General features: G+C 56.0%; 4 protein-coding genes across 4 annotated transcripts; 1 reads left to right on the plus strand and 3 right to left on the minus strand.

The window, feature by feature from the left end:
- Positions 1-2,087: 2,087 nt before the first annotated feature.
- SDRG_02176 (hypothetical protein) lies at positions 2,088-3,032 on the plus strand. The gene is made up of 3 exons (XM_008607749.1): positions 2,088-2,510; positions 2,556-2,672; positions 2,726-3,032. The coding sequence occupies exons 1-3, from the start codon at positions 2,175-2,177 to the stop codon at positions 2,957-2,959; spliced, it is 687 nt and encodes a 228-aa protein (XP_008605971.1). The 5' UTR covers positions 2,088-2,174; the 3' UTR covers positions 2,960-3,032.
- Positions 3,033-4,835: 1,803 nt separating this feature from the next.
- On the minus strand, positions 4,836-5,989 carry SDRG_02177 (hypothetical protein). The gene has a single exon (XM_008607750.1). It carries the CDS (start codon positions 5,952-5,954, stop codon positions 4,914-4,916), a length of 1,041 nt encoding a protein of 346 aa, XP_008605972.1. The 5' UTR covers positions 5,955-5,989; the 3' UTR covers positions 4,836-4,913.
- Positions 5,990-7,654: 1,665 nt separating this feature from the next.
- SDRG_02178 (hypothetical protein) lies at positions 7,655-8,018 on the minus strand (the record flags this gene model as incomplete). The annotated part of the gene is made up of 3 exons (XM_008607751.1): positions 7,655-7,681; positions 7,740-7,760; positions 7,809-8,018. 3 exons carry the CDS (start codon positions 8,016-8,018, stop codon positions 7,655-7,657), a joined length of 258 nt encoding a protein of 85 aa, XP_008605973.1.
- Positions 8,019-8,750: 732 nt separating this feature from the next.
- Positions 8,751-10,652, minus strand: SDRG_02179 (pyruvate kinase). The gene is made up of 4 exons (XM_008607752.1): positions 10,499-10,652; positions 10,353-10,453; positions 9,631-10,304; positions 8,751-9,581 (listed from the first exon to the last, which is right to left on the minus strand). The coding sequence occupies exons 1-4, from the start codon at positions 10,616-10,618 to the stop codon at positions 8,872-8,874; spliced, it is 1,605 nt and encodes a 534-aa protein (XP_008605974.1). The 5' UTR covers positions 10,619-10,652; the 3' UTR covers positions 8,751-8,871.
- Positions 10,653-12,195: the final 1,543 nt, after the last annotated feature.

Below are 12,195 nucleotides of genomic sequence, written 5' to 3' on the forward strand. Positions count from 1 at the left end.
CCTCGTTGCCCTCGTGGTTGTTGCTTCGGCGGCTCGAATGCCAATGTCCATTTCCCGCCGTCCCGACATACCTGCGGTGTCGTGCCAACAGCTTGGATTTGGACTCGTGGTGTCCACGCCCGTCGTCCTTTCGACTAGTGCGTGGGTCGAACCGCGTACCACCGGCGCACCCATGAGTCATGTCGGCTCTATTTCCGATGGCGAAGGATCCCGTACAGAAAAAGGCCCGCGTGCGTACCCACTGCACGTTGCATACACGTCGTGTGCGCCAAATAACTAGCAAGCACGCACGGTCGCCACGATCGACGATGCATACGCCATAGTCACGTTGTGCATAGTCCGTCTGCACTGCCGTCTGCAACGCGTTGCGCGAGGTATGTGTCGCACTCGCCCCACATAAGTGCATGCACTACGCGGGGGTGCGTCCAGCATTTCCCATGCGCGCTGCTTGACAGTCGAGCGGTGTGGATCGGCCGTGGAGCGGTAGAGACGTTGCATTTGTCTTTTTGCTACGATCTGCAACATCTTGGAGCTGCTTTCGCAGCCGATCCCCGGGTTACAGCGCGCTGTGACGTTGAACGTGCTGCGGTCGTCGTAATATCACACGTCGCGCACCTTCGTCCGTCGCACGGTAGTACGGTAGTAGTGATGGGTCGGTATACATAGGCAGCAGCGAGGGGCCGACCAAAAGTCTGAACCTCGCGTCACTTCTTCGTCGCGACCTGCTTGGAAACATTGCATGCAAAGACGATCTCCATCCGGACCGTTTTAGGATCCAACGAGCCGAAAATACTCGTGCACTCAGTTCATTCCGTTGCAGTCAGTTAGTATAGAAACGGTGTGTTTACGTGAAACTGCCTGCCGCGGTGATGCTTTTCCACCCAGTCGAAAGTCGAACCAATGCCTGGCGCACGTCAACCGAAGTAAGTATCTTTGAGCACCTGGATACTTTGCACTGTTATCCGCCAAGATCGCCAACAACGTCGGACTGATGAGACTTCGGTCCTCCAAGCGAAACGCCGCAAATCGCTGTACATGAGCCAATCTCGATACATGCAGAGTCACCCAAGGGCCCAATCGACTTGGTCGCACGAGGTGAGCTGTTGCAACAGAGAACGCACGACGCATCTCCTGCTCGAATGGGAGGTTCACGATCGATGTTGCAAAGAAGCTGCGTGCGCTCAGCTGATGGCGGAGACGCCCATACAAGGTTGTCGACTGGATGCATTTTTCCATTCGAACAACCCTCGATCGCGCCGGGTCATGCTGAGAGGTCGTTCTCATTTTATATTCTCGGGCGCGAAAGAAATCTTGGCACAAATCAGCGCCCACTGGGGTCGGAACTATCCCGCGCGCACTCGCAAGACAAGAAGCATTAGTGCGCGCCTCCATTAATCACTTCCATCCTTATCGATCCCTCCACAAGTCGAGCACCCTCGATGTGACCGTACCTCGCTGGTGTTATTTCCATTTCCGCGACGGCAAATCCGGAACGGCTTTGCTTACTTTGTAGCAGCAGGCTGCGTATATAATTCGGGTTACTAAGCGTGTGGCCGCTATCTGCACTGGTCCCAAGCGTGTTGATGGGCAGCCTCGATACAAATCGCGAGACCGACCGGTAACGTTGCTCCGAGCACGCACTGGGTATTTTTCGTTGACTTTACAGTGACACATTCGAAATGCGCATAGTACACGGCGTTTTATCGGGTAATATAATCGGGAAAATTAGCCTTTCGCGCTTGCTACTTGGGTGGTGGCGCTTACGCGCTGGAACGGTCGAGCGTATCCGTTTGAGTGGGGGTCCCATGCACCAAGGACGACGACAACGCGACCACACGGCGTGCGATAGCCCATAGCCCGGATGCAGTGGAAAGATATGGGTCAGCTTAATGGAATCGTCTGCGTTGCGAGAACGTTGCTGTTTGTGAGCCGAAGGACCGCCTCTGTGCAATGGTCATGGACCACAGCAGCGTAACGACTGTCCCAGCGTTGCGTACCAAGCAGGCGCAAACGCATGGCTCTCGTTACACATGCGCCTTGGTGTTTCGGCGGCTAGTGGCCCAACACCCAAGTGTGGTGGCTCCAGAAGTTTTTAGAACCAAGTCCGGATACTGGTAGACTTGACGGCCAGGTGGTGTCATTGCACCAAACGTGACGTCGTTGGTATACGAAGTATGGAGATCGACCGCATCCTCTGCAGCTCCAAGAAGCGCCGCTTTGGCGACGATGGCAACGACGACGACGATGACAATGAGATTGAAACGGACGGGCACGACGTCGCCCACGACCTGCAGACGCTCATGGACATTGCGGCCGACCTCGGCTTTGTCGTCTCGGACGCGACCTTTGAGAGCTGGGCCGAGTGCACCGAGAAGGTTCGCCTCCTCGGTCTCCGCAGCCACTTTCAGCTCTACTTTGCCAAAGGCAACTCGCGCCACCGGTCGTGGAAGTGCAAGTCCGATCCGACGTGTCCGTTCGAGGTCCGGGCGTGCCAGCAGCGCAACAGCGAGGTACTCTCTTCGTCGTCGTCGGCATCAGCCTCATGGTAAGCGTAGGTCAAGGTCACGATGGCCAACTTGATCCACAACCACACCTTGAGCCGCAACGAGGTCCACCCCAACACCCCGAAATCGGCGCGCCAACAGCGCAACCGAACGCTCACCGTCGAAATGGTAGAACACGAGTGAATATTGACGGTCGATTTACCGTGTACTACGACTACTAGGCGGTCAACGTGGTTGTCGAGCACGTACAGTATGAGCCGAGCCTCGTGACTTGTTCGATCGTCAAGGAGGCGATCGCCGAAGCCTTTGGCATGCAGTGCAAAAAGTCGTTTGCATCAACCGTCAAGCAGCGCGCGCTCGCGTATCTTGGCGCGACGCCACGCTCGAGCATCGTCCAGGATAACGACAGCGACAGCGCAAGCCTCGTGGATGACAAGCCTGGCAACCAAACTTGATAGCAAACAGATAGGTAGATGAAGAAGAACGAAGACAAGCTTACTATAATGAATCATGATGTGGAGAAGGTGGAGACGTGTCTTTGGCGGCCGTTGTTGTAGGCAGTCGTGGTTGGTCGGTTGTATGCGGAGCAATAACGTGGGATACGTACGGGCCGCGCGACGCGTTTCTTGGGTGGCGACGCCGCTTCGAGATGCGTGCATATATGTGCTATCAGTCCTTTCATGCAAAATGGCCATACGGGCTCATTGTCGTGGGACATTGTTCGGCAATGGGGTCTCGTCGCGACCTGTTAACTACCCACTCGAAGTAACACTTTCCGTGGGGAGGTAAGGAGTCCTGTCGCCACCGCCGTGATTTAGTTGGCGACGACAGTTTGTACCGTGCGCTGCCAAAACGTCGTGGAGATGGGCCGCACGCACAAGCGAGCGGACTGTTGCATACTGGGCTTGCCATCGTACCCAGGACTTGGTACTGCCTGGCGTAATCAGCTCCTCGTCGCCACAGCGATAATGGCAGGAAACAAGAGGGGCTCGACCATTTCGCCGTTCGTTGGCAGCGCCCAAGTGGTGCCAAATAGAATCTTCTTCATTGGGATATCAACTTTTAATTACGTACCACAAAATATGATAAGTCACAAACGAACGCTCCGTAATGCAAACGCAGCAGCATTCTTCTTCTTTGGGCGATCGATTTTACGTGGTATAATTCGCTGAGCGCAGACCTGCTCCAGTTGGGTGCGATTGGACGAGGAGCTTTGCGTGTCGTACTTCTGCAAATGGCATTGACACGTCGCGAAATGCATCCGACCGCGACACGCCGCGGGCTGCTGCGTTGGACTTCTGCGAGAAGGCGTCGAAATATCGCACGAGTCATGTTGACCATTTCAACCAAAGCCGATCGACCAACGACGTTGATTAACATAGCGTCCATCACATGAGCGCACAGCGCACAAGTATTGGCTTCGGCGCGTCTACGACTACCAGGTGGCATGCCACCGCGGTCTCATCGTAGTGTCGACAACCGACACGAGAAGATCGCAATTCGATTAACCAATCAACGACAGACACCACAGTCAATGTCGTCTCTCATTGGCCATGTCATTTTTCATGTTTCGCGATCTTGTCCACAGCGTCGTGCTGTCTTTTGAGCTTGAACGCCTTGGGCGAGGTATACTAGTATGCGAGGAGATCAATCATGGTTTTATGTCTTTGATAAATGGCAGTCTGCGTTTCGTCGTCGCACCTCCTCTCGATCAGAACACAGTGGATTTCAATATACATATGTAGCTCAAAGCACCGAAAGACGCCGATGGTCTTGACGAAAATCGAGCCAGCAAGGCGGTCGCTTGCCAGATCCACTTGCGTAGCACTTTTAGTGCGGGCGTGTGCACGCCCGTCAGCTACGAGGAAGCTGCGTCAACTGCTGTATAATCGCGCAAGAATCGACTACATGTACAAGGAGCACCCGAATGCTCGCGCGGTGTCGCCGCGACACGACGTGTGCGTCATATATATATGCTGTCGGAAAAGAACAAAAAAAATGCGCGCAGCCAATAATGTCTATCGTATCGGACAGCCTGCGATCGCTTGACGCGCCATAATCCTGAGCTTCTCAATCACGTGGATGCGACGTCGCAGGGCGCCACGGCACGACCATTGCCATGATGCTAGCGCGTCACAAAGGATGGAGCGTCACCGACATTTTCGTGCCCGCGCTCACGGCCGCGAAACCTCGTGGCACAGTGTCGCACTTGCTACGGTCGACCATAAATCGATCGCAAGACACCAGACGATTCGACACGCTGCTCGGCCGTCGCAGCACCTGACCACCAAAGAAAGCCTCTCCGATCCTAGGCCCAACACAATACACTATTATGAGAAGTACACATCGTCGAGTTACGTAGTCCAATGTGGATATATTAAATAGTGCGATACTTACAACTAAATGCGTCTAAATGGAGCAAATGCCAATCTCAGACGACGCCAGCGGCTTGATGGCAAGCGACCGCTGGGAGCGCACCACGTCGGCCGTGTGCTCGGCCTTGGCGATGAGCGCCTGCATCATGTCGTGGGCTTCGCCGTACGACGGTGCCGCATGAAGGCGCATGTTTGTGGGCGGGCTCGACGGCCACGCGTCGATCAGGCCCACGAGCATCGGGCCGAGCGACTGCGCAATCACTTGGAGCTCCTGGATGCTCTCGGGCGTCGGCACCGTGAACGACGTCGAGGCCAAGTCGAGCGTCCCAATGCAGTGGTCGTCGTCGACCATGACGGGAATGCTCATGAACGTCTTGACATGCGGCTGCGCACTCCACGGATGGCTTGTCAAGTGGCCGATGCCTTGAAAGCTCGAGGTCCCCGGTACTGGCGTCGCTTCGAGCGACTGGACGAGCATCGAATGGTCCCATACGCCTTGGCTCCAGTCGCTGTAGCCGTACGCGGCGACCGCAAACACGCGCTGGGGCCCAATGAGCTGGATGCTGGCGATCGTGGCGTTGGCCGCGAATGCCGCCTGGTGCAGCAAGTTGCTCAGCGGCCCGTGCGCGCGCAAAGCCGCCACGTGGGCCTCGACGCGAACGCATCGCACGGAAAGAAAGGCGATCGGGTCGTCGTGGTCGGTCACGGTTTGGTCGTCGATAAAGTCGGCAGCGTCAAATGTCTCTTGGGCTGCGGTTGCTGCTGCTGGTTGCTGCTCGGGCGCGGCGGGCGGCGGCGTCGTGAGCACCCACGGCCGGCGCGCAGGAATCGGGAGTGGCGACGGTCGCCGCGAGACGCCGTCTTGCTTGGTCGGCTTGCGCGTGCCGCGGTAGCTCAAGAGGAGCTTGGGCGACGTGGTGGGTTTGGACGGAAGGATGGTCGCGGCCGCCTCCTTGCAGTGGAGGCACTTGTTGCTGTCGCCGGCGCAGTCGCGGCAAATGGCCGCACTGCACACGACGCACGAGTGGCGTCGGCGGATGAGATTGAACGACTTGGCGCACAGTGCACACGGCATTCTGGTGTTGGATGGCCAATACTAGAGTGACGCGGTCGATTCTACACTGTGCAAAACGCGCCAGATGGCACTCAGACACAACATAAGTCACGGGTGCCCTCTTGCGAAAAGGCGTCTGTTTGTCAAACCGAGGTGCGCCACGAAATTGCATGTCGACATTGCACTTGATGTTTGTATGGGATCGCGGCTGCCAGCATCGATGCAAGTGCAAGGTCTGGTGTCCTGCTAGCATCGCGTACAAGTGAAACCAGACAAATGCGCGCAAATTTGCAAATTTGCGCGCTTCGACTCGTGTCGTCGCAGCAGAGTCGCTGGTCAAGAGACTGGGATAGCACCTGCACTTGCGCAGTTGCACAGCCTGTCGCGACCTCATCATCATCCACGGCGCACAGTTCGCATCGTAGCGACGTAAAGAAGCAAAGAAGAGAACCTTTGGGCGACGCCGATTCGGACGCCAAAGTTCAAGCGCATGAGAGAGTGTAGGTGCACGGCAGAGGTATGGCCGAGATGCGCAAAATGCGAGAGTAAATGCCAGAGAAAAAAAGGAGCTTCATGGACGTTGAAGGAAGAGGTGGAGGAGGTGCGGGAGGTGTACATCGAGGATCTGCTACTTGCATGTACCACATACGCGTTGGGAGTGCATATCTGGTATCTATCTCTTCCCATCTACCAGACAGCCCATCGCGCGTGTTGTCAGATTGGAACCAACGGCCTCGCTCGCTTCATGCGGTCTAGATGTGGCGACGTCGTTATTTGTGTTCGCTGCACTTTTTTCCGACGGGGACAACGCGAGAAAGAGGCAGCATGCACGAGTCGTTGCCTCGACAGTCCATGATGTGGGTCGCCGCTCCATAGTACGACGATGCAGGCGTGTTTACCTAACACAACAAGCAAGCGAGGCGTCCGCCTTTTCTGTCGCGGCGTGGGTCCTGCTCGTGTATGCGATTTCATCGCTGAGCTTGAACTCTCCACCGCGAAAAGTTTTATTCAGCCTTCGAAAAACACAATGATGTATAAAACACAGAGCACTATAGCCATTTCAAATGTACCATCACGTGTACCAGCTGTGGTTTAAAGCTCGAGATGTTTTCAACACGCCCGGCCCATTTCGGGGCCAGCCATCAGGCACAAAAACGCGGAAGCGCAGCCTTGTCAGCATGTCTATGGATGGCACAAGAGCACACGACACTTGCTTTTGCCTTTGCAAAGAAACGTGCAGCAAGACGCGTACCGCGGACCTCCGCGGACCATGGATGTGGCCGCGACAAGTGATCGAACAAAGTCCGCCAGCCAAGTCCGCCGATGTCTCGTTCAAGACGGTAGGCCCAAGCGCCGGGTACTACACTACGTCGCTGGACTACTGTCGCACGCACACGTCGTTGCACGATCCACCATGCACCCCATGCGAGCTCCGCGTGCAAAGCACGCTGCAGCGTTTGTGCTGGGTATATGAAACACTGTTTGAAAAACACTGTCTTGCACACCGGATATGTTGAAACGCTGTTTCCTGGATGGCCACGACACTGGCAGCGACGTTGACAATCCACGCACCCTTTGATGGTTGATGATGCAGTCAGTAGCAAGTCGCTACTGACGTGTCGTTGTTAGGACTCCGCGCGTTGATTTCGTAAAAATACCAGCGGAAAATGTTCGTTTGAAAGAGGATGCGATCCATCCAGCCCAAGGGAATACCAGTAAAATCATATCCCTTGATCGAGCCCAAGGTGCTACCCAGTTTGTGTGCAGTGGACGAGGCTCGTTGGTAGTACGAGTAGTCGAGTTTACCATCATAAAGCACATGCCATCCTACAGCTCGCTCTTGCGTTCGGGCTCAGAGGGTCGAAAGGGTACTACGATGTGCACGACGGCCGCGCCGTGCGATGCCACGTCACGGCTCGTTTTCGGTCGCACAACCATCGCAACTGGGACGTGCTCGGGCGGCGGTGGGTCGTCCACGAGGTTGCGCAGCGGCGAGCTTTTCGAACGCGTGAACGTGGGCTTGCGCGCGCGCTTCGTGTGGGGCGCTTCCAAGAGCTCCCGCAGTGTCGGCGTCAGCGCCCACATGTCAAAATGGCCATTAGCCATCACATCGACCAGTGCGCAGTGGTGCCAATCGACCACGCGCCGTCAGTAGCACGGGCCGTGGGCGCGAAATATGTTCGAGTAGCTTGGCGTATTGGGTACGAGATTCTCTGCCCGCATGAGTGCAAGAGTGCTGCAAACGGGTGGCGCATTTTATTTGCAAGGTTGCAATGCTGTTGGTAGTGGGATTGTGGCGCCAAAAGCAACATAGCGACCATGAACGCGAGATTGCGCTGCAGCTGAATTTTCCTTGTGCTTGGGCGGCAAGCAAGCGACTTGAGAAGACCAGGTGATGAAAGGCGGGTTGATGCAGCACTAGCCTCGAATACGATGCCTCGTGACTAGTGAGTGACAGTGCCATATTAGCGTTCTATCGGCACTTGATGCAGTCATTGGTCAGTACAAGGTGTGTTGCCAGCAGCCCCACTGGGGCAGCTGTGGTGGATCGCGGCCATCGCAGTTGTACCACTGGTTGTTGTTGAAATGAGTTATGAGTGTTGAAATGAGTTATTACCACTGGTTGTTGTACCATCACAAGTCGCTATCCGGGTATAGTTGAACTTGTTGCTGATGGTCCAGGGAATAAAACCGATCATTCCCTTGCTGATGGTGCACGAGATGCCGCCAAGATCCAGTTTCTGCAGCGCCCGTCGTAAAGCTCACCAGGCCGGAGTCATAGCGGGTAATCGGACGATGGGACATTGCGTTGTGGAAATCATCATGGAAATGTGTATCGTCCAGAACCAAACTTGTTGTCGGCTAGTACATACCATGCAGGGTGTTCATCTTCTCGTACAATTCTCGAGACGAATACATTTCACATGGGTACAGTCAATTAGTTGGCCTTGCTGCCGATTTCGTGCAGAATCATGGCGTTCGTGCTCTTGGACTTGCCGAGGGGGCGGCCGCCGAGGAAGAGGACCATGTCGCCCTTGGTGACAAGGCCATTTTGCAGCAAGAGGGCCTCAGTGGCGTCGATAAAGGACGCCGTGCCCGACGGAACGGCCATGTGCACAGGCGTGACGCCGTTGAAGAGCGCCATCTGATGCACCGAGCGCTCGATCTCGGAGAAGGCGAGGATCGGGATCGTAAAGTCATGCTGGCTGAGGTACCGCGCGGCGTTGCCGTGCTGCGACCAGCACACCACCATCTTGGCCTTCGTTTCCTGGACCACATGCCACGCGCCAAAGGCCAGCGACGCCGTGAGGTGGTGGGCAGCGGCCGTCCGCGTCGGCGGCACGTGCTCCTTGACGTGGTTGCGCATGTAGCCTTCCGATGCCTCGATGATCTGGCCCATTGTCTCGACCACGAGCGCCGGGTGGGCCCCCGTCGCGCTCTCAGCCGAGAGCATGACAGCGTCCGCGCCGTCAAAGATGGCGTTGGCGACGTCGCTCGCCTCGGCGCGCGTCGGAATCACGCTTGTGATCATCGATTCGAGCATCTGTGTGGCAATGATACACGGCTTGCCGTACATTTGGCACGTTTCGATAATGTGCTTTTGGATGATCGGGACAGTTGCGAGCTCCATCTCGACGCCCAAGTCGCCTAAGTGACGCGTGAGATGCCTCGTTGTTAACGGGGTTGAAGGACGCACCGCGGGCCACCATGACGCCGTCGCTGGCCTCGACGATTTCGTTGAGGTTGTCGATGGCCTGGGGCTTTTCAATCTTGGAAATGATGTGGAGTCGGTGGCCGTCCGTCTCGCTGAGCTTGGCCTTGAGCGCGTTGACTTCGTGCGCATTGCGGACGAACGAGAGCGCGACGTAGTCGAGGTCGTGGGCCATGGCCCACTCGACGCACGCCCAGTCCTTCTCGGTGATCGCCGGCGCCTTGATGTTGCTCTCTGGAAGGTTGATGCCCTTGCCGGACGTAATGTCACCGCCCACGAGCACTTGGCAGTGCAGCTCGTTGCCGTCGACACGCATCGCGCGCATGCGAATCGCACCGTCGTTGATGAGCACGAGGTGCCCCGCCTCGACTTCGTGGACCATGTCCTTGTACGTGAGCGAGAGCACGGGCGTGCCGTCGTCGCGGAGGTGCGCTTCGGTCGCCGTGGCCGACAACACCACGACGTCGCCTGCGCGCACCTGGATAAGACCGCCGCCCGAGCGCGACGCCGTGTCGCCGACTTGAACAGACGCGGGCACGGCACCGACACGAATCTTCGGGCCTTGCAAGTCGCCGCAGACAGCAACGGGAATCTGTAGCGCGCGCGAGGCGGCACGGATCGCGTCCAGGCGCTGGCCGTGCGACTCAAAGTCACCGTGGCTACAGTCTGTTGTGAGCGGCAGGGCCAGGGTCATGGACGAAACGTACCTAAAGTTCAGGCGGAAAATGCGCGCGCCACGCTCAATGAGCTGCGTGAGCGTCTCGTGCGACTCGCTCGCAGGGCCCACCGTGCACATGATCTTGGTAAACTGCAACCTCAACGCATGAGGCACCGTTCAAGCGAGCACGTGTACCTTGGTCGTCGGCGGGATGTACGAGGAGGCGCGCGTCATGGGCGACGGTGCAGCGTAAAAGCGCTTGAGCAGCGGCGTCGGAAGGCGCGACGAGGTAAGGAGCGAGCGGGACCAGACCATGGCAATTTTAGATGTATGGTACCGGTTGCCCCACGAAGATTTGGTTTGGTGTGGCCGCCGCTGATTGGTGGCGAATCTACGGATACGCGGTTTGTATCCGGATTGTTGAAGACTTTGGCAGGGGACACCTTGGGACAGCACGTTCTTGTGGCGTGTAGCGCGTTCCGTAGAAATCAAGTAGGCAGAAATCCAGCCGCACACCAAATGACGGCGATCGGCAGGTCCACGCCTTTTGACAGGTTGCATGTCAAGTTGCGCGAGCACATAACGTGCACATACACACCAACTGGGTACCGCCATTCTATGCAAACAGCTCGGAGGAAATGACGTCCTGGCACTGCTGTCGAGGTCGAGAAATGTGTGGTGGGTGTGCGCGGATTACGAAGGCGCTAAAGTCGACCAAACATTTTTGCTATTCGACGTCACGGGGAATGACCACGTGACGAACGACGCGCCATACGAAGGAGCACGCTCTCGTAGAAGCGCGCCAGTCCTAACTCGAGGCAAAATCGAAACGAATACAAGCAGCAAGGCCAGAGACAACGCAATCGCTCTCGAGCGGTAGCGCTTGAGCAAATGGAAGCAGAGGGGATAGAATCTATATGTTGCCTAATCAAAAGATATCTGATGAAGAGAGCGCCTCTGAGATGCCTGGTCGCCGCCTTGTCATTGAACAGTATGTGATATAACGCTTGTTGGAATGATCCCTCTGCGAGCCACCAGTCCCGGATCCTCCGCTCCGCTAAAATACACCGAGCCTGGGCAGCTCACTTCTTCTTTTGGTTTCTCGACCGAAAGTGCTTTCTCGTTTGTCACTTCCCTCTCAACTGATGCGAGTTGGAACGACGGTTCTATGGACTAGCGCTGCGTGAAGAGATCAACATAGGATTCCTATCGAGTATTTCTAACTATGTGGCCAAAAATGTTGGTGAACCTGCGTGGTGGAGCGGACCGCGCGTCGATCGCCGCCGTTTGACGTCTAAATATGGCTATATATGTTAAAAATGCCTAAAAATGGTCATTGCCAGGATTAACATATTGCCGCTTTACTTCTGCTGTACACCTCAAACGCCAACGTGACATGACTTTTCGTGCACTTTAAAGTGGCTTCTATCGTCTGTCGAAGTTTCAGCGCTTTTGATTTGAGAGGTATGGCCGCCATCGCGTGGCCTGGTTTCGACGAGCCACGCTACAGGGCACTAGTGATTGGCTGAAATGATATAATAAACGGGCGAATCCAAAGCGTCGTTACGCAGAGCTTCTGGCTAATGAACCATAAACGTTGCAGCGTTACAATATTTGGCTCACGGACGAAAGGAAGAAAGAGAAAAAAAGAGGGAAGGAAGCAGCGAGAACGCTTGGAAAGCAGCGTACCTGTCTATGGTGTCCACTCGAAGACAACAGACGTCCGTGCTCCGGTCTGGGCTTCCAGGAAGTGCTCCTTCGAAGAATTAGACTTGATGTTTGTATTGAAGGTGCCATGAGATTCTCTGCCCCGCACGACTGTAAACGGGTGGCGCATTTTATTTGCAAGGTTGCAATGCTGTTGGTAGTGGGATTGTGGCGCCAAAAGCAAC

Source organism: Saprolegnia diclina, assembly GCF_000281045.1.
Source record: "Saprolegnia diclina VS20 unplaced genomic scaffold supercont1.5, whole genome shotgun sequence".
NCBI classification, from domain to species: domain Eukaryota; phylum Oomycota; class Saprolegniomycetes; order Saprolegniales; family Saprolegniaceae; genus Saprolegnia; species Saprolegnia diclina.